The 25,154-nt window shown below is 45.2% G+C and overlaps 1 protein-coding gene across 4 annotated transcripts in view; it reads left to right on the forward strand.

The window, feature by feature from the left end:
* The window catches only part of INPP5B (inositol polyphosphate-5-phosphatase B), a 152,090-nt gene that overhangs the window by 64,713 nt on the left and 62,223 nt on the right, over nucleotides 1-25,154 (forward strand). For all 4 annotated transcript variants that reach the window (XM_063454994.1, XM_063455003.1, XM_063455013.1 and 1 more), the window contains one exon: nucleotides 18,475-18,559. In XM_063454994.1, the coding sequence (XP_063311064.1) occupies nucleotides 18,475-18,559 (85 nt within the window). The remainder of the gene's footprint in view (nucleotides 1-18,474; nucleotides 18,560-25,154) is intronic.

Below are 25,154 nucleotides of genomic sequence, written 5' to 3' on the forward strand. Positions count from 1 at the left end.
TTACTTGAGCTCTCCTACTCATTGCATTTTGTTTACTTGTGATTCATGTTTTGCTTATGCTTGTTTCATTATTGTCGCTTTTATTTATTGTTGATTACTATCTAGTACCTACATCGTTGGTGTATTTGGGGGTTCCCCTAGGGGCTTTGCCCGCCGCCGCGGGCTGTTTTCCCTCATACCGCCCCTGTTGCCGCTTCTCGGCGCTACCTCAGCCGCGTGCCCCCCTTTTCTCTGTGAACGCGACTGAGTGTGCTCGTTTTCCCCTCTCGCGGGCTGCCCACGCGGGTAGGTGCACGCGCCCCTTCCCCCGCCTGGAGCCGGTCCACGGGCACACCCTGACACGTGCAGCGGCCATTTTGGGCGATTATTCGTTTCACCCTGCTGTGCCGTGCGGTCGGTCCCTTTACTACGGGTCCCCTTACTACACCAACGATCAGGTTTAGCTTTTCTCTGTTCTGCTGGGTTAATCAACCCATTTCTAGTATTCAATTTGCTTCTCTCGTACCTCATTATGCAGGATAGCAAGGATGGGCCTACCGTCCCCTCTGGGGATTTTCCAGTAGATAATCCTGAGGGCGCTATGGCCTCTCAGGAGCTCCAGGCCCTGTTAGAAGCTACTATGGCTTCCTCCCTTGAAAAGGCTATTGCCTCCGCTATGGGGACTGTCTCATCCTCTTTTGCCCAGTCCCTTCAGTCTGTGCTCTTGCCTTCTATGGCTGCCCCTAACCCCCTGGGTGTGGGGTCCCCCTCCCCTGCCCTAACTGTGCCGGGTGCCCGTAAGGCGAAGGCAAAGGCTAGACATATCGGGTCCCACTCCTCGATGCAGGCTTTGCCTGTCATGATTGACACGCCTCTGGCGGTCGCAGATAGCGCGCATCCCACGCGCACAAGAGCCCCTGGCCGGGCTAAAAAGGCTAGATTGTGGAAACGGGCTAGAGCCCTGGATGATGGGTCGGATACCGACCGGAGTGTGGACAATGATTCCGATGTTATGGAATATGACTCCTATGGGGAGGACGAGTCGGGCGAGGACCAACCCCTTACGGGTGTAACCCCTTCTGGGTCCTCTGCCGTTCCCCGTAGAAAAGTGCCAGACCCCGCTGGGGATAATGAAAAAGGGCTTTTAGACCCACAGGGGAACCCCCTGTTTGACCCGGACGACCTGCGTCACCCGCGGTCTGCCGAATGGGTCCCTCCGGACCATATAGCCCAGTATGTGGCTAAGAGGATTCGCACGCCTCTGTCAAAGGAAGGCCGCAATAAATTGCGTGCCGAATGCCCACGACCTTCCCTCCCTGGCGCTGCCTGTAAGACCCCTGACGTGGACCCTCAAATTGCCCAATTTCTTAATAAGTCTGGGTGGAAGCCCAAAAAGGGTCTTGATCACTCCCTGAAAGGGTGCCAGGATAAAATTCTGGATACGCTGGGCCCCCTGTCTAAGCTGTACGAGCTCCTTGAGGCAGCCCGTAATGGCGACTCAGTTCTCGATATGGATGTGGCCATCGGGTGGGTCCAGCGAGCTATATGCCTTGTGGGGAATGCCAACACAGCTATGTCTTCCGAGAGACGCAAGGCTATTCTTTTGAAGATAGACCCTAAGCTGGCTGCTATGACCGTAGCTGAACCTGACTCAGCCGATGAGGGGATGTTGTTCGGCACATCCTTTGTGAAGGACATGGGGTCCTATGTAAAAACCTTTACGGCTATTGACAAGGCGCAAGCTAATATGAAGCGCGTCTTCGCACCCAAGGTTTTCGGTGGGGCCGGGCGTAGCAGGAACCGTCCTCCCGGCCGTGGTTTCCGAGGCTCATTCCGTGCCAACAGAGGTTCCTTTTTCCCCTCTCGAGGGTTCCAGGACCCGAAAACGCCTCCTTTCTTCCCGGCTAGAGGGAGATCGTGGGGCTCTAGATACCCCCGTGGTGGGTCGTCGGGCAGACGCCCTTATGGTGAGTACCCCTTCTTCCCTTCCCGATCAGGTTCGGGTGGCGGGGAGGCTAGCCTTATTTTACCCAAGGTGGGCAGTTATTACCTCAGATGCTTGGGTTCTGCAATGCGTAGAGGGTTACCAACTAGATTTTGTTTCCCTACCTGTCCAAACGTATACCCCCAGGGAATTGTCCCTCCCACAGGAGCAGGACGCGATGATCTCCGCGGAAGTCGCGGAGATGTTCTCAAAGGGCGCCATCGAAGAATTGCCGTTCGCCACTCCAGGCTTTACGAGCAATCTCTTCCTTGTACCCAAGAAAGGGGGCGGTGTCCGCCCAGTGATAAACCTTCGCCCTCTCAACGCCTTCCTACGCTACCAACATTTCCAGATGGAAGGCATCCATTGTCTCAGAGACCTTCTGAGACAGTCGGATTGGATGGCCAAATTGGACCTGAAGGATGCGTACTTCACGGTTCCAATAGCGATAGAATCCAGGGACTACTTGCACTTCACCTGGCACGGACGGCGTTGGCGTTTTACATGCCTTCCGTTCGGCCTCTCCTCGGCCCCCTGGTGTTTCACCAAGGTTATGAAGCCGGTGGTGTCGTTCCTCCGTACCCGAGGGGTTCGACTAATTATTTACCTGGACGACATCCTAATCATGTCCCAGTCGTTGGAATGCCTGAAGTTGCATTTAGATTGGACGATCAACCTCTTACAGAACCTGGGTTTTCTGATAAACTGGGACAAGTCGGTCCTGACACCCGCCCAGTCTATGGAGTTTTTGGGGTTCCAGGTGGATTCCGTACGGCAGTTCCTGTACTTGCCAGAATCCAAGATAAAAGCCATCCAGAAGGAGCTCCGTCGAGCTCTTCGCGCTCCGGACTTGTCAGTCCGGCAGTTGGCGAGGATCATCGGCTTGCTGGCCTCCTCCATTCAGGCGATATTCCCAGGCCCCTTACATTACCGAGCTCTCCAGCGGCTCAAGGGGTCACACCTACATTCGGGTCGATCGTACGAATCCCGACTTTGTCTGGACGAGGAGTCCAGAGACGAGCTGGTATGGTGGTTGGCACACATGGAAGCCTGGAACGGAAAAGCAATTTTCGGTTCCATTCCGGACGTGGTCATAGAATCAGATGCCAGCTTGCACGGCTGGGGGGCTCGTTGTGGCGACATTTCCACGGGGGGCAGATGGTCCGACGCAGAGAAGTCGTTACACATCAACTGCCTAGAACTCCTGGCGGGGGCCTTTGCGATTCGCAGCCTTACCCCTGGAAAGGCGAACTGTTGTGTTCTCCTCAAATTGGACAACGTATCGGCAGTCCGATACATAAATCACTTGGGCGGAACCAAGTCCAAAATGTTGGCTCTGCTGGCGAAGGACTTTTGGCAATTCTGCCTCCTAAACAACGTCTCGGTGACGGCGGAACATATTCCGGGTCTGGACAATGCAGGTGCGGATTGGAACTCCAGACATTTGAGAGACTCGGGAGACTGGCATTTGCACGCCTCGGTCTTCCAAAGCTTAAACAGGCTGTGGGGTCGGTTCGAGATGGACCTGTTCGCATCTCGACTGAACACTCAGTTGCCGAGGTTCTACAGTTGGAGACCGGACCCGGCGGCAGTGGCGACAGATGCCTTTCTTCAAGAATGGCCTCCAGGCCACCTGTATGCCTTTCCCCCATTCAACATGATCGCTCGTACGATCTCGAAGCTGGTTCGTCACGACTGTTGTCTGACCCTGATCACCCCTCTGTGGAGATCACGTCCGTGGTTCCCTCGTTTGATGGAGTTGTCCATAGACTTCCCTCGTCTGTTGCCGAACTTCCAGGACCTCCTTCTGGATCCGGATGGGAACTCGCACGAATTGGTGCTCCAGCACCAGTTGCCCCTAGTAGCATGGTTCCTTTCAGGGGACGCTGGCTTGTCCCTGACGTTCCACAGTCGACTCTCTTGCTCCTCGATAACGCCTGGGCTCCGGGCACACGATCAGCTTACCGAGCTGCATGGAAGTCTTGGTCTGATTGGTGCATGGAACGGGCAGTGGATCCCATATCTGCCCCTCTCCATTTGATCCTGGGGTTTCTTACAGCCCTGTTCGACTCAGGCAAGGCGTACAGGACTATCAATGTTTTTCGATCGGCCATATCGGCCGGTCATGGTGGTTTGGAAGGTGTACCCATCGGCAAACATCCTTTTGTATGCCGTCTTCTCAAGGGTATTCGCTTCGTCCGTCCGCCTAGGTCGCGGTTTTCGACATTTTGGGACGTCAACATTGTGTTGCGATTCCTGTCGGATTGGTACCCTCACCAGGACTTGACTCTTAAACAACTATCCTCCAAGATGGTTATGCTGTTTTGCCTGGTCTCTTGTAAGAGAGTCTCCGATGTTAGGGCTCTTGACTGGGGTGCCTTTGTGTTTACGCCGGATGGCGTTACTTTCACCATATCTAGGAGAACTAAGTCGGCATCCAAATCCTTCGTATATCCTAGATTCCCGTTGTGTCCGGCGCTCTGCCCGGTGGATTGTTTGAAGGCCTATCTAGAGGCTACACGTACGGTGCGCTCATCTGAACGCCATCCCCTATTCATTTCGTTTAAGGCTCCTCATCGCCCAGTATCGACCCCGACGCTGGCGCGTTGGATTCGTTGGCTTTTATCCCTAACGGGTATAGACACATCTGTCTTTACGCCTCATTCTGTAAGGGGTGCTATGGCTTCGAAGGCATCCACAGTTGGTTGCCGCCTGGAGGACATCATGCGCGCAGCGGACTGGTCCCGAGAGTCGACCTTCAGAGACTTCTATTTCAGACCAATTGAACACGTCGCATCTCAGGTGATAGCACAGCTTTAAACTTGCATAATAGGAGCCTCCGTGTCTTTAATAAAATTCCTAGATTTTACTAGTAACATGACGTAAAGTCATGATTTTATTAAAGACACGGAGGCGAGTATTATTCCCTCCCACCCTCCCGGTGTGGATTTGGGATTGGAGATGCTTCGATGCAATACAAGTACGTGGGCAATTGGGTCTGTATTGAGTTCATGTTTTTGTACTATGTAGTTTTTATCATGCTTAGATGATTTGACAGTTTTATATTGATTTCTAATCATGTATATATTCTATTTCAGAATCATGTTTCAGGTAGATCCCTCACGTTTATGTTTGGTAAGTCTACAGTTTGAGTTTGGAAATTACCATATTTTTCTATCTTTTTTAGCTTGAAGTTCTCGTTTTGTTTCCCGTTTCCTGTTTGGATCAAGTGGGACATCGTTTATCTTACCTGGTCTTCGGTTGCGCAAGAAAGAGGGGGATTGTGGGAGACACAGGACTTATATAGCTACTTCCTCTGTTATGTGATTGGCTACTCGTTATGCCTGTACAGTTTTTTCTTTCATTTTTGATAATATTTATATTCCTCTATCTTTGCTGCTGAGGAAATAAAGAAAGAGATATGCATAATACTCGCCTCCGTGTCTTTAATAAAATCATGACTTTACGTCATGTTACTAGTAAAATCTAGGAATTATGATGTCCTTTGCTAAATGTTTAATGTTTAATGTATAGTTAAAAGAAAATGGAGCAATAATGTTAACGCAAGTTATGGGTGATTTTTTCAATGTTTTATTAAATGTACTTTCCAGAGGAGCGACAGTTCCCTTTTAATTAACCCAAAGGAAAATGTACACTTTGTAGGCTGTTTGTTTTACTTGTGAAATGTATTTTTTTCCATTTTTACTATTTGTAAAAGAGAAACCAGTCACAAAGGAAATGATCTGTGAACCAAGTTGCAAATTATTTTCTCTCCTACATATACCGGTATGTTGTGTAATGTCTAGACCAGATACTCAAAGCAGTCGTTAACCACATTGTCTTGGTAAAGCGTAATACCAAGTAATGTTGGATACTAATATATGCCTAATATACTAATTATACTGGCTATCTTGCCAGGCAGGAATACAAAGTGAATTTCAAAATTTTGGCAAAAATGAGTTCAGGAAAAAAATCTCCAGTTCTGTGATCAGTTTGGCTATTTTGGCCATATATATGAAATTTGCCTTGAATTCCTTGCAATTCTCACTTCAGTGAATTATCTTGTGTTTATCCCCACAATCCCAGCAAAGTACATTATAGTTGGCTAATACTTAAGAGAAGGCATACTCTCTTACTGAGATTATGGAGAAACCGTAATTTTATCGTATTTAAGATGGAAGTTTACCTCCCAAAAAGCTGGATATTAGTAAGGGGGGGGACTGGTCACTGAAGTGATTGCACCAGTGGACTCCCCCAAAAGGTGGCTGGTTCATCTAAAACCACCGACACTGAGGGCAAACTCTGTAGGAGCACTGTTTTAGGGCTCTCTGCAGGACCCTAGTGCCCTGAATATATCGCAATAATGCCTAGTGATGCTCTGTCGCTGTGCTTGTTGGGGACACCAAGGAACTAGGTTGGAACGGTGGGACAGTATCTATCTGAAAATTGGGACTGTCCCGCTGAAATCTGGACAGTTGGGAGGCCTGTAAACGTATTGTAGAATCACAAATGGTCGTTGCCAGCCTAATGGCTCCCAGAGCATAATTGGATAAGTTGTTCTACAAGCACTTTTAGTCCACCTTTTAGCCAAACATGTGTTAGAGTTATAAATATTTGTGCAATCTTGATCACTTTAACTTAAAATGTATTTCTCTCTTTCTAAGATTTTTGTGGAACTTCTCATATTTTGTAACATATTTACGCTGTGTTGAACAGTTATCTGTTGTTAAAGAGAACTGTAGTCAATATTTGTAAGGTCTAGCTCACTGACCGAGTATTTACCTGCAGAAGTTTCATGAAGGAGATTCTGGCTCTCTGGTAAGGAAGTGACCTGTGTCTGGCAGAGTTAATATTAAAACCATTAGCATATGGTTTGCTTACTAACATTACGGGTAAGGGGGCACCATGGCACTCCTGCACCATAACAAACAGCATGTAGTAGTAATGGTTATGATGTTCAGACTGTTCAGACATACTTTTTAGTATGGCTTACCTATTGGAAAGAGCTCATTCTATATTGTAAAGCGCTGCAGAATTAGTTGGCACTAGGGATCGACCGATTATTGGTCTGGCTGATATTCGGTATTGTCGTTAATATTGTATCGGCCAATACAGATACCGATATTGCCGATAATGCATAGCAGGACTGGGGGGACTCGCAGCAAGCGCTTACTTACCTTCCCAGCAGCTCCCTGTGTAAAGCTTGCGAGTCCCGCGGCCGTCAGAGCGTTGCCACGGATTACCATGGCAACGCTCCGCGCGGCACGCTCGCCGCGAGATTTACGCAGGGTGCGGAAGGGAGCTGCTGGGAAGGTAAGTAAGCGCTTGCTGCGGGCCCCCACTGCACAGTCCATGCCACTGGACCACCAGGGAATGCCATACAACAGGCAGGGAGGGGGGAAAAAAATAAATAAAAATAATTAAATATTTAAAAATTAAATAAAAAAAAAAAAAAAGCCCATTCCCCAAAATTACATACCTACAGAGACACACACACACTGCAATATATAAATACACTACACAAACACACTGTATATAATGCAGTGTGTTTGTGTAGTGTGTTTATATAATGCAGTATGTGTGTTTGTGTAATGTCTGTTATATGCACACACTACACAAACACACACACTTTGCATTTAGTATATACACACTACACAAACACACTGCATTCACTTTATGCACACTACACAAACAAACACTGCATTCTAAACACTAAAGTGTCTAAACTCATTTTATTCACTACACATGGCATGTATATTTTGTACATTTACCTTTAGAAATAGTTTATTTTTTCAAAATGGTAAATGTACAGAATATCGGTAAGTTATCGGCTATCAGCCTGAAAGTACAGAGTATCGGTATGGGCTCTAAAAAAAAAAAAAAAAAAATCAATATCGGTCGATCCCTAGTTGGCGGTGTATAAATACCAATAATAATAATTATGACGGAACATGTGGAGATTGTTCGAGAGGGGCATCTGCAGTATAAAGATAAATGTTTGCACCTTTCTACCAAGGCTACGTATATGCAAGGATGAGCATATTGTAGGGTTGCTTTTAGTTCATAATCAAGTCATAGTATTGAATCAGATTTCCTGCTAACTTGCAGCTCTTCAGAAACCGCAGAGTGGCTGAAATTCATTAGATCTGTCCGGATTCAAAACCTACAAAATGACTGCAATAACTGACATACTTTACTTTCAATGTCCCATTTTGCTGCTGATGAAGATCCCTGACCTGGTTTTTAACAACTCTCTTGCCCTGACCTCAACAGATTTTAAATATTGAGAAAGATTTTTTTTTAAATGCAAATGATATATTTTTTTAAAGTTAAAAAAAGAGGTTTCACTTTTTAACTGCAAGTGTTAAGATGGTATGGGGAGGGCTTTGTATCTCAGTTTGGAAATGTATTTTGTGTGTATATACATGTTTATACATTACCATAAGTAGACTTTTTTGTTTTCCCTGTACCTTTTTAAATAAAACATATTTGTTTGTGTCTTCTCATTAGAAACTGCTGACACTTCCTGCAAAGAATATGATGTGTTGTAGATAGAAGTGACAGGAAACGTGTTAGTGTAGTGCGTACTACATCTATCATATGCCATCTTATAATAGCACTTCCAATATTTTGTTTTGTTTTTTTAACTAGGGTACACTTTTTAAGGTGAAGTACTTCTTTTGGTAGGACACAAAAGCTTCTGCATGGGGACAACTCTGCTCAGTGGTGGTTTTTATTTTGTACTAATTTTAGGCTGTGATGTGGAAATGGCATTGTAGCTTTAATTTGTGAGTCATTCTCAACCTTTGCAATAGACAGAGCAAGAAAGTTAACCAATTTTAATGTGAGTACTTTTTCAATATTAAAGTATAAACTAGTTAACGTTAATATAAGACCTCAAACTGTCTCTGTCACTTCAAATGTACCTTTCTCCTACTGTTTTTTCTTCTCTTCCTCTTTCGGAATCTGTTCTTATTTTGTACATTTCTGATCATATTTTCTTTAAAACATATGACAAAGTAGTCCGTGTATTTTCCTACACCTAACAATATTGACAAAGGGTGGAGCTTAAAGAGACACTATAGGCACCCAGACCACTTCTGCTCAATAATTACCTCTGAGGGTTAAAACCACCGCTAATGGCTGTCTATCAGCCACTGGAGGGACTTATGGTCTGTTAGATGACTTTTGAGGTGTGGGCAGCCATCTAAATGTTTATTTGTCTTTTTTGTTGTTGTTTGTTTTTACAATATTGGGTCAGGAGTAAACATTTGTGTTCCTGGCCTTGGGGTTCCGCGCCGATTTGCCGATCCACTGGTCCATTAACTTAGGGCCACCCGATCGGTATCGCTGGAATACAGGGGCCCGGTCAGATGCCACGGCCATTTAAGACAGTGACCGGGCCCCTGTATTCCAGCGATACCGATCGGGTGGCCCTAAGTTAATGGACCAGCCCTAAGTTAATGGACCCTGTATTATTGGGTGCTGGGAGAAGCTGACAGCGTGTCACTTCTTCCCAGACTTGGAGCACGCCGAACGGGACAGAGAGAAGGCAGGGGAAGGGAGAGAGCAGTACTCCAGAATCCAGCACTCCAATACCCAGCAGCAGCACTCAGCACTTTAGCATCCAGCACTCCAATACCCAGCAGCAGCACTACTCAGCACTTTAGCATCCAGTCTAATACCCAGCACTCTAACACCCAACATTCAGCACTTCAACACCCAGCAGCAGTAGTCCAGCATCCAACACTTCAATAACCAACACCCTGCAGCAGCACACCAGCATCTAACACCCCAACACCCAGCAGCACTCCAAGCAAGTCACCCTCCTGCAGATAAAAGGTAACTTAACGGAGGGTGACTGCAAATGTAAATATTATGATCTGTGTGTTAACCTGAGTGTGTGTGTGCGTAACGGATCCCCTGGCATCCCGGCTGGGTACCTCCGTCAACGGACTATAGGTACCACACCGGACACCACAACCGCCGTAACGTAGCTGGAATCTCGCTGCCTTCTTTCCACACTGGAACCACCTCTGACATCCAGGACCGTGCTCCAGGAGAGCGTAACAGGAACAGCTCTTAGAAGAGCTAGTGATTAGAGCCCAGGGGAGTATACAGAGTATAGCAATCTCCATGGTGATTCTAGCAGTTTCCCCCAATAAGAGACAGAACTCCGTATTGAGGGTGAAGTAAGACAGAGGGTTTAATGGTACAGGTTGGCTTTTTATACAAATGTTCATGCCAGAGGAATGCCCACTGGACCTAAAGTGTGACTGGGACACAAACCAATAAAAACAGCGTAAAAACGTCTGACACTCCCACATACAGTTAACAATCCCTCCCCTCTGCCTGTGATATAATTAAGGTAGTTAATGCATTACCTTAATTATCCACAGGCAGAAAAACACACATTTTTTATAAAGTACCGTGATATACACCGAACACACCGAAGCACACCTGCTCCTAAGTACTACAATCTGTTTACAGTCCGTAGAAATTTGCCAAATATATAAAACATTACGCTCTTTGTGCTACCGCGCTAAATTTTTTTGGGGGGTTCCACGATGTTGGTACACTATGTCAAAGGATTCCACTGGAAAAATTATTTGGGAACTGCCCTTTAGTGTCCCTTAAGACAAGCTTCACACTCTGTTTCACACTCTGTTATCTTGACAAAGGAAGTGGAGTATCCCAAGAAAAGAGTTAAAACAAGTGTAGGGGATTTTCATTGTTTTAGCCAATGCTGCAATTTCAAGAGCAGTCACAGTTCCCATTTAAAGGAACACTCCAAGCACCATAACCACTGCAGCATCCTGTGAAGCCATTTAGAATGGTTTGACAGTTTACCTGGTTGAGCTGGGCTACCAAACAGTATCCAGTCTTCTCTTCCAGAAGCCCATGTCTTTCAGCAGCTAAGCACAGTAAATACATAATCACACTCATTGATTGGGTGCTATCAGCTGATGCTTCTGGTCTCCCTGCAACTCTGCTCCGTGTCCGGTGCTGTCAGTTACTAAGCTGGTACAAAAGGTCTAACGCAAGATGTATGTTAGAATAGGGGCTAAGTTTATAGTGCGGAAAGATGCAAAACCTTTATTTGCACAGACACTAACAAGTTGCTTTTAGTGCCTGAAATGTCCATATATTTATGTATTTTGGTGTGGGAGGCATGTTTTTTTTTTCACTCTACTCCTAATTACTTTGTGCCCTTGAGAAAGGCGGTTTGGACCGCCGAAACGCGCGTTGGGCTACCCATGGGTTGCCATGGTGATTTATACTTTGAACTGACCTAACCTACTAGCAGGATACTATACTTTTCTATTTAGGAGCCGTTTGAGACTCTGGAAATCTATTAAAGGGAGGCTGGGCTACATTTTTTGGTTTAACTGTGGTTTGATACTACCTGTATATATTACCTCTATCAGGTTTACTTGGTTATCTCCACTTTATTTTCAATCTTATGTTATGCCCTCCTCTATCCTTTCGATTTCTGCATTTTAAGTATTAATCCTGTGGGGCTTGGTGCCTGCTACATTTAAGCTACATTGCTAATTGCATCCATACTTTCATTATTGTTACAGTTTGTTACAAACACTTGAGATTGATATTAGGATGTATAGCTGTAGCCACTTATCAGAAACCTAGCCCTGCTACTCATTTTATTTTAGGCATTTTTTTGCCGCTTGAGTTTTTACCCTTATTTTTCCAATAAAGTTGTTTATTATTTTGTGTGAGATGCCATTTTGGGGTGGCCTGAAGGTGATTAGCCTGTTTCTAACAGGGTGGTCATATCCTTCATTTCTTTTTCCTATTTGTGCTGTATGCAGGGTTATGCCCTTTTCTCTACCCCAATAACCCTTTTTCTCTGGGGCTCCCTATTAGGTTTTATACCTAGGAAGCACCTCTCTTTCCATGTTAAAACCTAATTCAAATTAGCCAAGAAGCTGTTCTGTGAGAGTGGCAATAAAAGTGGGAAACTTTTAGCCCGAGCATTATGGCAATGCGTGCAGGCGAAAAACATACTTTAAAGCAGTGGTAGTCAACCTTTTTCTACCTACCGCCTACTAATGCATCTTTCTTGATGGAAAAATGTCCTTATCGCCCACCAGTTTTCACACAAGTGCAGAATATTTTTTAGATACTTTATGCATTTTTATAATGTTTTTAACTTTATGAAGTTTAATGAGAAAACAAAGTAAATTGAAATTACCTTTACTAGTGATTAATGAGATCCTTGAGGTTGATGCTGCGAGACTAAATATTTGATATCTGGTTCGATTTTCATAAGGAACAAACAAAGGTCTCCAACTCTTTCGGTGATAGTCAGACAATTTCTCTGTTTGCTCATAATATGATTTGTCATCTGTGCATCAGGTCCTCTCTTTTTTCCTCCCCGTTTTTCTATTTTTTTAACCTTCCTTATAGCAATGCCCAGTAGAAAGGCTGAGCTAGGTACCCCCCTTACTTTTATTAGCCAACAACAATTCTCTCCTTTTCCTTTTTTCTCCTTTTTTACAAGTACTCTGCTCCTTCTTTCTCCTTTTTACAAGTACTCTGCTCTTTCTTTCTCCTATTCTACAAATACTCTGCTCCTTATTTATTCTATTCTACAAGTACTCTGCTGACAGACACACACTCACACATATACTTACAGACACACACTCACACATATACTTAGACACACACACTCACACATATACTTACAGACACACACACACATACTTACAGACACACACACATACACTGACAGACACACAAATTATTAATATTAAATGTCCACCCAGCCTCCCTACCTGGAGAGCTGGAGTGGATCTGTCCCTGGGGTCCAGTGGGGCTTCACTTCAGCGGGTGGCAGAGTTCTAATCCAAGGCGACGAGGGAGCTCTAACCTCTCCACTCCCTCACAGGCTGTCTACTGATGCCAGGAGCCGGAATATGACATCATATTCCTGCTCCCGCGGCATCAGCAAACCGCGCGAGGTAGCAGAGCAGAGAGGTTAGAGCTACCTCGCCGCTTCGGATTAGAACTCTGCCGCGCTGGGGGTCCAGAAGGTGTCCTGGCAGGAGGGAGCGCTTCCCTCCTGCCGATCACTGAAATCTTGCGCCCCCAAGCCACTCGCAGCGGCCCGCCCACTCTAAAAAAAAAAAATGTAATCAATGCTACTGTGCAGCACTGCCCCGGGAAGCACCTCCAGTGGCCATGGGAGGAGTGGTCCCTAGGGGGCAATGTAAACACTGCCTTTTATCTGAAAAGGCAGTGTTTGCATGAAAATGCCTGAAGGGAATGATTATACTCACCAGAACAACTACATTAAGCTGTAGTTGTTCAGGTGACTATAGTGTCCCTTTAACAAAATTCACCATAAAGGCAAAACCCACTCAACTTCTACCCAAACTGCAGAGTCCTTTTTACAATATAATGTTTTTTTATATTATCTGAAGTCACCTCATACCCAACACCCAGACTCCACCACTTCCTCCCAAATCAACGCCTATGTCTCTGAAAACAATAATTATTGATATGGCCATTGTACACTGTTTAACCCCTTAAGGACACATGACGTGTGTGACACGTCATGATTCCATTTTATTCCAGAAGTTTGGTCCTTAAGGGGTTAAAAGAACACCTAACACAGAAAGAACTAAATATTTCAAAACCTGTTTCAACATCTTGGCCCCACATTTGCAATGTATGCTTAATGTCATTCAAGAAGGCAGCTCCCTAGATCCACATACCCTTACTTAACTTATCAAGGGGCCAGGACTATATGGGCTATATTGCTGTCATTTTCAGACAGTGCAAAGATCCCTCGCGATGCCCATGTTATAGACCAGTCTCCCTGTTGAATGGGGATCTGAAAATGTTTGCTAAATTCAGGGCCGGACTGGGGATTCCAAAGCAGCCCTGGGAAAAAAAAAATCTATGCCAGCCCCATAAGTCATTGCGCCATATATTGTCGCATGTAATATGTAAGGCTATGTCTTGCCACCCTAGATGATTGATATTATATATATATATATATCTTTTTCCAATATAAAATATTGGTCCTTTCAGAGTAAAAAATTTAATTATACAGTAAGCATACTCACATGCAGACACAGACAATCTCACTGACACAAGTTGATTGATACACAGCCTCACAGACAAACAATCTCACTGACATACATAAGGTCATTGACATAAAAACACAAGCTCACTCAGTAGAAGGCACACACACACACACACACACAAGCAAGCCCACTCACTAGCAGGCGCGCGTGCGCGCACACACACACACACACACACACACACACACAGGGCTATAAGGACACATGGGGCGATGGGGACACATGGGGAATGGGGAGGGTGCTATAGGAACCCATGGAGGGCTGGGGGGCTATAGGGACACATGAAGGGCTGGAGGGGGGATAGGGACACATGGGGCTGGGAGGGCTATAGGGACACATGGGGCTAGGTAGGCTATAGGGACACATGGGAGCTGGGGAGGGGGCTCTAAGGACACATGGGGAATGGGGAGGGGGCTATAGGAACACATGGGGGCTATAATGGTACACATGGGGGCTGAGAAGTTCTCAGCCCCACCATTATAGCCCCAATGGGTCCCTATAGCCCCCCAGCCCCCATGTGTCCCTATAGCCCCCCAACCCCCATGTGTCCCTATCCCCCCCAGCCCTCCATGTGTTCCTATAGCCCATTCCCCATGTGTCCATATAGCCCCCTCTTCTTGCCAGCTCTTCTTGCGGCCGCTGGCTGGGGAAGCTCTTCTTGCGGCCGCTGGCTGGGGAAGCTCTTCTTGCGGCCGCTGGCTGGGGAAGCTCTTCTTGCGGCCGCTGGCTGGGGAAGCTCTTCTTGCGGCCGCTGGCTGGGGAAGCTCTTCTTGTGGCCGCTGGGGGAGCAGGCTGTTCTGTCTCTGCTCCCCCTCCCTCGCATGCAGCTTAATGACGTCATATTCCGGCTCCGGTCTCTTTCTAGTGCGCGAGGGAGGGGGAGCAGAGACAGAACAGCCTGCTCCCCCAGCGGCCACAAGAAGAGCTTCCCCAGCCAGCGGCCGCAAGAAGAGCTTCCCCAGCCACAATCAGAACCAAACAAAAAGATATACCTATTCCTGCTAATTTTTTAGAATGTAATCATAACCTATCTCAATTACGTTTTCAAATAATAGACCATAAACTACCACTTAGGAGAGGAGGAAATCGACAAAGCTTACTCAAAAAGAGGGAGGCCTTTTGGATTCACACGTTAGACATTCTATGGTCTAAGGGACTCAATAGAGAATTTTCTCTTACCTTTTTTCTGTAATTTCTTTTATATACACTACATCTGGAATTAGATTACTTTTCCTGTTTACACGTTAGCATGTTTGACTTAGAAGTCTGATCCCAATTTTGTGTCCAGCAGATTCATGGCGGTCTCACATGAGGAGAACTTGACTCCTCAGATAATACAGTTTCTATCTGCTTATATAACATAATTGCATATGACCCATTTTGAGATGATAAATAGATTTATTTTGTGTGTGTTTTTATATATATATATATATATATATTTAAGAGAATGTCTTGTTGACACTGTATCAGAATAAATGCTGTGATTTCCCTAGATTTGAACATTTGTTATAGATACATGCTTCCACCATCTGAAATATATTGATCAAGATGGCCCTAATTATTTAAGTTAATTTGCTGGAATATAACCCTTATTTGTGCCTTTAACATTAAAATATACCATCTTATGTCTTGTCAAATTCCATGTGTTACAAATCGCTATTTGTAACTGGCCCTTTAAATGGAAAATTGCCCTGCTTCCCTGGATTGTGGATAAGCCTATTTGCCAGCCTCCTTCCTCATGACTATGGCCCCTGGAAGATTGTGCCCCTGAAAACTTATTAACCTATATTGGGCTGCTGCTGGCCCTTTAAGAACTGTCTGGGGCCATATTGAGACTTTGGGTAACAATACCCTTTAAGACTATGGCCCCTGGAAGGTATTACCTGTTAAAGACTCTTTTAGCAGATTGGATTTTATAAGACTGTCCCTTTAAATAATTTGGAACAGTGCTGCAGCTTTAAATGGGCACTTCGGATGCAGCCGAAGTATTCGAAGTGGCCGCCATTCGACAAACGAACACGTGGCGGTGGCCATCTTTGTTCATTCGAACGAGGTCAGCGGTATGTGTAGCCAAATTCATGGAACTGAAATCGGCTACACATTTTACCGAACACCGCTGACCCTTACCTTCTCCTACACTTCGTTTTTCAGCTCCAGAGACTAAGTCCCGTTCGAAATGGGACTTAGTCGTTTTTTCGGCATGAAATTGACCGGCCGCACAGCCCAAATCTATGGAACTGTTTTGGGCAGGAAATTGTGCTTGCGGTCGGTCATAAAGGGACCTCCAGCTAACTTTTGATCCGCTGGAGGGATTTGGCTGATTTTTGGAAGTGTTTATGTTTGAAGTGTGCTATATGTAATTTTATGGAGATTGAATGTATAGTTTTAAAGTTACAGTGTATGTGTGAAAACTGTATATTTACTGTATGCTATAATTATGTTATATGTTTATCTGAGGGGAGGAGACGTGGGGGTGGTACCATGTAGGTGATTGGTTAATTTCAACCTCCCCCTGGGAGTGTCCTGTGTGTACCTTTTTGTAATAAAAAGCAGGCTGGGTGTTCCAGTCCTCAGTTCTTCTTGACCCTTCAAAACGTAGCCTTGTCTCGTTATTGGAGGGAATTGCTGTATCATGCCATATATTTAGCTATACTGCTTCATACTTTGAAAAAACTCCATGTCACGTTTTAATAATGATATTCTGTATGTCATTTCGATATGTTTTTTTTTTTTTTTTTTTAATCTTATTGATGAATTCATTGGTTGGGGGGGTATATATATGCACATTTGCACTTTGTTATCCATGTGCATGTTTAAGGCTCCGCTGAGCCGAAACATCGCACTTTCTATGGGGTGGTTCACCTATCAAATATACCATCCTTACTATTGGAGTGTTGCCTGCGTTTATTCCTTTTGAAAACTGCCACACACATACACACACACTACACCCCTCACACACACTACATCCTTCACAAACACAATACACCCCACACACACATATTGCACCCCTCACGCACACTACAGCCCCTATCCCGGCAGATCCCAGGTAAGTTGTCAAACTGCTCTTAAACAGTTTGACTACTTACTCTGGGAGGGCACATCTGGCAACATAACCACTACAAAGTGCAGTAGTGGTTATTATGTCTATATTGTTTCTTTAAATAGTCTACCAGTGCCCTCCCAAGATTAGGTTCTGGATCTGCGCTTGAACAGCAAGCATTTCTGCCGAACAGGGACCCAGTATATGCCGCTGTGCTGTACATAAATACAAAATTGTTTTGACTTGGGGTGCATTGGAAAAATATTGAAATATTAAGGGCGCCTTGAACCTAAAAAGTTTGGTTACCCCTGAGATAGCCTTTTTGGTGGAGAGTTCCTTTAAACACACAAATTGGCAACTCAAAGGCTAGATTGCACATTGATAATATATTTGCTTAGTAGAATTTGATTTACACAAACAGGGAAGCAGTACAAATATATTGATTGATCAGCTTTCCCATGTGTAATAGAAGTGAGATATGTTCTATGAAATAGATAAGTAAAAACAAAGCTCACATGCATAAGTAACAATCTTATTGTATAAAAAAGAAAATACTAGAATAATGTTCAAAAGTGACTTGTCACCCTTACTGGTGTTTACATGGGTGTGCAGTGGCCTGGCTGGGTGTGAAGTTAAAGGTAGTTCACTTACCAGAAGCTCTACCTCATGAGAGCCATCGTGGTGGTCTATGAAAGATGTTGAGGGTGCAGGCTCCTTTTGTAGCTGAAATGTCATGATGTGTTAGACGCCAGTTTCTCACAGCTGTTGCTAGTGATGTCTGTTTGAACGCACAAAACTTCACAGCAAAAGATCTGCTCTTTGTCAACCTCAGGCTTGCTCCTTAGACAGAGTAGTTGCTATATTTTTATTGTTCTCTTTTGATTGATTTGTTTCTGTGAAATTAAAACCCACTCCGTTTTAGTATTTGATCATTATGACGTATTCTGAAATTAAAATGTAATGACACCGCTGCTTTGATTTTAAAAAGTATTCAGTTGTGTAAATATTGTAAAGTTAAAGATTTTTCCTAATGCCCCTTACAAATCTAGAACCACTACTTTTAAAATAAATGTCTTTTTAATTATTTTAGATATTGATATGTGTGCACACTACGAGCATGTGGCCTAAAGCATTTTTTCACCTACAATATCGCATGACAACTGTTGGCTTGCTCTGTACATTTATTGTACACTGTATTACACACTTTTTATGTTCATACTGGACAGCAATACATGGACAGACACATATATATGTATCAACGCATATTTGTGGTTTCCACATTACAATATGTCAGGAGTCATTTGTAAACAAACTGGAGGCTGGGGACGATTTTCTTTAATCATTTACTGTTTGCCTTGCAGATCCCAGTGATGAAAACATTTATCAGAATGGACAATGGATGAAGCCTGCGTCTGATCCCTTGCTCTCCCCAAAGTCTACCCTCCGGTAAATTAAAACTTTTTGCATGTTCCTTGACAGAAGAGCCATCACTGCAATATACTGTTTTTGCTTCTTCCCTGCTGTCGTAAAAATGTATATATTAATGGGACTGGGACTTTTTGATGGTTGTAATAAAAGCACATATGCAACGTTAAAGGATTACTTTAAACAAAAATGATATATTTAAAAAAAAAAAATTTGTTAGAGTAACCTTTGCTGGCATGCCACCCACACATAACAATAAGGAACTTAAACGTATCTGCTGTTTCATGCCTTGGCCAGCTTCTCTCTACAGCTCCATTCCTTTCTGGTGAAGTCACATCCCCTCACTGCAATGGGGAGGGACGCCCCAGAGTATAGGCTGGGAGGAGACGGGGCATTCCATCACTGATCATCTTTCACCAACGACAGATGTCTCATTATGCACAGATTTACTTTGTCAGCTAAAATAAAACTCTGGATAATGGGACCAGCAATATCTAGAAGCTTGTCCTGAGTTGCCTTGAGACCCTGCTCAATACCCTGCTCAATGTCACCAACATTGGGTCAAATTCTGGCGTGAGTGCCACTTTATTTGGGATAGTTGGCCGAGGGCATTCGGCTCTAAGTTTAGCTCTGATTTCCTTTTCTAGGGGCTTGCGCAGTCACATCTTATAAAATTTAGAGATGTGGTCCGGCGGGGCCCATTCGGCAGAGTGTGGATGTCTGATGACCCTAGGGTCAAAGAAGGGAATGCCCAAAGCATCCAGAAGGGTGTCTGAATCGGGTTCCTTGGGCTAAGTGTTATTCGAATCTGGGTCTCTCTTGGCAACAAATGTCTTCTTGACATATTCCGATGAGGGGTCCCATAGCGCATTCGCCGAGGACTCCTCATCAGAAAAGCCGAGGTAGTAATCCTCTACCACATTGCCTGTATTAGATGTTGAGCCTTCTAAGGGGTCTAGCGTAGCCTGGGTGGGGTGAGTGAAAGACAATTTAAGGGACTTGGCGGGGTAGAAGTTTTGTCATGGAATGCTGCTAGCGCCTTGGGAATAGATTCCGCAATAGTAGAAACAAGCCATGCTCGAAGTGCTTGAGATAGCAGGCTCAGTGTTATCAGACATAGTGGGTATTATTTGTGATCGTACTATAGTAATTAAATGAAAAGAGACTGTGCAATGAAAAGGGGTCACCCAAATGAGATTAGAGATATTTGTAAGGGCTTCAACACAAATAGTTAGTGGGGTTAGCCACTAAATTATAATAAGTGGGTTGAACCACTGTAGTAATAACAGCAAGTGGGAGCAACCACTTGTAAGGGTCAAACAAAGTAGGTATATCCACAATATTATAAATAGAGAGTGGGGTTACCACTATGAAATCAGAAGGTGGAATTCACCTGTAAATTTATTATTATCATAAAGTTAAGTGGGGGTCACCCACTTTAATATTGGTGTTGGAATAAATGTGTTTTTGGTGGGGGTCACCCACAATGACACTCAGAATAAATACAGAAAATAAGTGGGGGTCACCCACAAAAGCCCTCCTTTATTTTTGAAAAAAAAATAAGTGGTACACCAGTTTTTGTGATAGTTTTGTTTGATCTGAAAATAAATAGATAAATAAAATGAATAAATGACTAATAAACTACTAGCACAGTAATTGTGCTAAAATAAAAAGACAGTACTTGCCAAATCCGGAAGGTGAAAAACAGCTGTGAGTGAAATGGAGTCCGCGGCATTGGAAGTGAATGATGAAGGTGGGCCGCGGTCTCTTACTGAGGAGAGAGTCCGCGGCCACTAATACAATACAAATCGCGAGGAAAAACCCAGTGAAAAAAGGGTTTTTATACTGAATTTAAGGTGACGTGTATTAACAATAGAAAAACAGAATAAAACAAAGAATGGTTTTTAACCCCTTAAGGACCGGACTGTTTTTGCGATGTTGTACATTTGCGACCAGGAATCTTTTTACACTTTTGTGGTGCTTGTGTTTAGCTGTAATTTTCCGCTCTCTCATTTACTGTTCCCATACAAATTATATATTGTTTTTTTCAGGACAAAATGGGCTTTCTTTACATACCATTATTTATATAATCTCATGTAATTACATTTTTTAAAAATGAAAAAATATGATGAAAAATTAAAAAAAAATTACATGTTTTTTGACTTTTATGTGAAAAATCTTTTACTCCTCTACAAAAGCGAATGAAAAAAACTGCTAAATAGATTCAAAATTTTGTCCTGAGTTTAAAAATACCCAGTGTTTACATGCTTTTTGCATGTTATAGGGCTATAAGTACAAGTAGGATATTGCGGTTTCAAAACATACATTTTTAAAATGTATCAATAGTGACATTGTAATACTATTATCTGTCATAAATTGCTAAATAACACCCCACATGTACATATTTTTTTTAAAGTAGACAACCCAGGGTATTCAATATGGGGTATGTCCAGAATTTTTTAGTAGCCACTTAGTCGCAAACACTGGCCAAAGTTAGCGTTCATATTTGTTTGTGTGTGAAAAAAGTAAAAAACTAAATTGAACGCTAATTTTGGCCAGTGTTTGTGACTAAGTGGCTACTAAAAAAGACTGGACATACCCCATTTGCAATACCTTGGGTTGTCTTCTTTCGCAAATGGTATGCCATCAGGGGGGTAATTCTCATTCTTGGGCTACCATACGCAGAGGCGGCTCTCTAATTAGGCGGTTTAGGCGGCCGCCTAAGGCCTCGCGCTGGCTGGGGCCTCGCGACCGCCTAAACCACCTGTTGGCAGAGTGTGTCAGGTCCTCGGTCAGTGACCGAGGACCTGACACCAGGAGGGGGCCCGGCGGCTTGCCCGGTATGCCGCCGGGTGCGAGGCCCCTCCTGGCTGCCAGGCCGGCCACCGCAGACACTGGTCTGCAGCTCCGCAGTGTGCAGAGCTGCAGACCATGTGACTCGCGAGAATTGGCCAATCAGAGCGTTGCCGCGGGTTACCACGGCAACGCTCTGAAATCTCGCGAGATTACACGGTCTGCAGCTCTGTGGAGCTGCAGACCGGGAGCAGTGGCCACCGGACCACCAGGGAGCCCACTGGACCACCAGGGAAAGGTAGGCTCTCCCTCCCCATCACCCCCCACCACACTCAGGCTCAGCCCCGACCACCATAACCCCCCACCACCCTCAGCCTCACCCACCACCCTTAGCTTCACCCCCCACCACCACCATCACCCCCACCACCCTCAGCTTCACCCCCCACCACCATCACCCCCACCACCCTCAGCCTCACCCCCACCACCCCACCCTCAGCTTCACCCCCCACCACCATCACCCCCACCACCATCACCCCCACCACCCTCAGCCTCACCCCCACCACCATCACCCCCACCACCCTCAGCTTCACCCCCCACCACCATCAACCCCACCACCCTCAGCCTCACCCCCCACCATCACCCCCACCACCCTCAGCCTCACCCCCACCCTCACCATCACCCCCCACCACCCTCAGCTTCACCACCCACCACCATCACCCCCACCACCCTCAGCCTCACCCCTCCCCACCACCATCACCCCGCACCACCCTTAGCTTCACCCCCACCACCATCACCCCCACCACCCTCAGCCTCACCCCCACCACCATCTCACCACCCTCAGCCTCACCACCCACCACCATCCACCCCCCACCACCCTCACCATCACTCCTCCCCACCATCACCCCCACCACCCTCAGCTACACCCACCACCACCATCAGCTTCACCCCCCCACCACCGTCACCATCACCCCCCACCAACCTCAGCCTCATTCCCCACCACCATCACCCACCATCACCACCCTCAGCCTCACCCCCCACCACCCTCAGCTTCACCCCCACCACCATCACCCCCCACCACCATCACCCCCCACCACCATCACCCCCCACCACCATCACCCCCCACCACCATCACCCCCCACCACCATCACCCCCCACCACCATCACCCCCCACCACCATCACCCCCACCACCCTCAGCCTCACCCCCACCACCCTCAGCTACACCCACCACCACCGTCACCATCACCCCCCACCACCACCCCCCACCACCCTCAGCTTCACCCCCCACCACCCTCAGCTTCACCCCCCACCACCCTCAGCCTCACCCCCCACCACCCTCAGCCTCACCCCCACCACCCTCACCATTACCCCTTCACCCTCAGCCTCACCCCCCACCACCCTCAGCCTCACCATCCCCCATAACCCCCCACCACCCTCAGCCTCACCCCACCCTCAGCTTCACCACCCCTCAGCATCACTCCCCCACCACCTTCAGCCTCACCCCCTTCACCCCCCTCAGCATCACCCCCCTCAGCATCACCCCCCTCAGCATCACCCCCCTCAGCATCACCCCCCTCAGCATTACCCCCCACCACCCTCAGCATCACCACCCTCAGCATAACCCTCCGTCACCACCCTCAGCTTCCCCCCACTCACCATCACCCCCTCCTTCTCACATCACCCCCTTCTCACTCTCACATTACCCCCCTCTCACTCTCACATTACCCCCTCTCACTCTCACATTACCCCCCTCACTCTCACATTACCCCCCTCACTCTCACATTACCCCCCTCACTCTCACATTACCCCCCTCACTCCCACATTACCCCCGTCACTCTCACATTACCCCCTCTCACTCTCACATTACCCCCTCTCACTCTCACATTACCCCCTCTCACTCTCACATTACCCCCTCTCACTCTCACATTAACCCCCCTCACTCTCACATTACCCCCTCACTCTCACATTACCCCCCTCTCACTCTCACATTACTATCACCCCCTGCTCCCTCTCACATTACCATCACCCCCTGCTCCCTCTCACATTACCATCAACCCCCCGCTCCCTTTCACCATCAACCCCCCGCTCCCTTTCACCATCACCCTCCACTCCCTCTCACCATCACACCCCCCGCTCCCTCTCACCATCACACCCCCCGCTCCCTCTCACCATCAGCTACCCCATACACATAGGGTCTCAGACAAAAACACAAACATGCTCACAGAGACATACATTCGCACACACAAGGATACTCTCTGTCAGACACACTCTCAGGCACATACACAGGTAGACAGTGCGTCAATGTGTATATGTGACACTTTTTGTAAGTGGGGCCTCATGTTTGCGTTTCGCCTAAGGCCTCATAAAGTCTAGAGCCGCCTCTGACCATACGCTCTCAAAGGCAACGTAACCAACCTGGCCATTTTCAATGTAAAAATATTTGACCCATATATTTGACCCTGTAACTTTCAAAAACGCTATCAAACCTGTACATGGGGGGTACTGTTATACTCAGGAGACTTTGCTGAACAAAAATATTAGTGTTTCAAAACTGGAAAATGTATCACAACAATTATATCATCAGTAAACGTGCTGTTTGTGTGTGAAAAATGCAAAAAAACGTCACTTTCACTGACAATATCATCGCTGTGATATGTTTTACTGTTTTGAATCACTAATATTTGTGTTGAGCAAAGTCTCCCGAGTAAAACAGTACCCCCCATGTACAGGTTTTAGGGTGTCGTAGAACGTTACAGGGTAAAATACAGTGCTAGCAAATTAAATTCTCTGGACTTTCGGCCTGGGTTGGCAGGCAGGTCCCTTAAATTGCAATCAATAAAATAACTTAATTATGTAAAAAATATTACATAAATACGCACGTAGAATTTAAATATATATGCATATTTATATATTTGAAGTCTACGTGTATATTTATATAATTATTTATGTAATTTTGTATATGGACATATGAATAGTTTGTATTCTTTTTATTTATTTATATATACATAGATATATATACAATTTCATTCTAAGTGTATTTTGATATAAATATATATATTAATATCAAAATACAGTTAGAATAACATTTCGTATAGATATATAATTTTTTTTAAATTTTTATTATTTTTACATGTTTAATTTAATTTAAATTACTTATTATTTGTATTTTATAATAATATATATATATATACAATATATATAGTTATTATATATATATTTTATATATATACGTGTGTAATTTAATTATAAGTGTATTTTTATATTAATATATGTACATATTAATATAATACACTTAGCATGACATTATATATATGATATATAGACATATATTATATAGGTATAATATATGTCTATATATCATATATATACACATATATAATAATTTTTTTTTTATTAACATTAACTTTATTTTTTTTAATGATTTTACACTAAGCAGGGAGACTGCCTGTCAGCACAGACAGTCCCCCTGCAGGCAGACACATGGACACCTATTGTGACCATGTGGTCGCCCTGTTGGGCGATCACCTGGCCCCAGGGGTCCTAATCCGCCATGGGGAGACTGTCTGGGCTGTAGGCAGTCTCCCCACAACTGGAGCAACGCCGATCCCCGCCGGGGGAACGACGGCGATCGGGTAAGTACATTCTAAATTTAGGACGGTTCAGGACCGTCGTCGGTCGGCAAGGGAAAAATGCCGATGACGGTCCTGAACCGTCTAGCGTCCTCAAGGGGTTAAACAGGGAAAGGGTTCAAATGAAGACTTATTCTGACAGGAAATTTAAATAAAACTGAAACATTTACTAGGAAAGCAATATTATAGTATGTGT

This window comes from Pelobates fuscus, chromosome 1 (assembly GCF_036172605.1).
Source record: "Pelobates fuscus isolate aPelFus1 chromosome 1, aPelFus1.pri, whole genome shotgun sequence".
Taxonomy (NCBI): domain Eukaryota; kingdom Metazoa; phylum Chordata; class Amphibia; order Anura; family Pelobatidae; genus Pelobates; species Pelobates fuscus.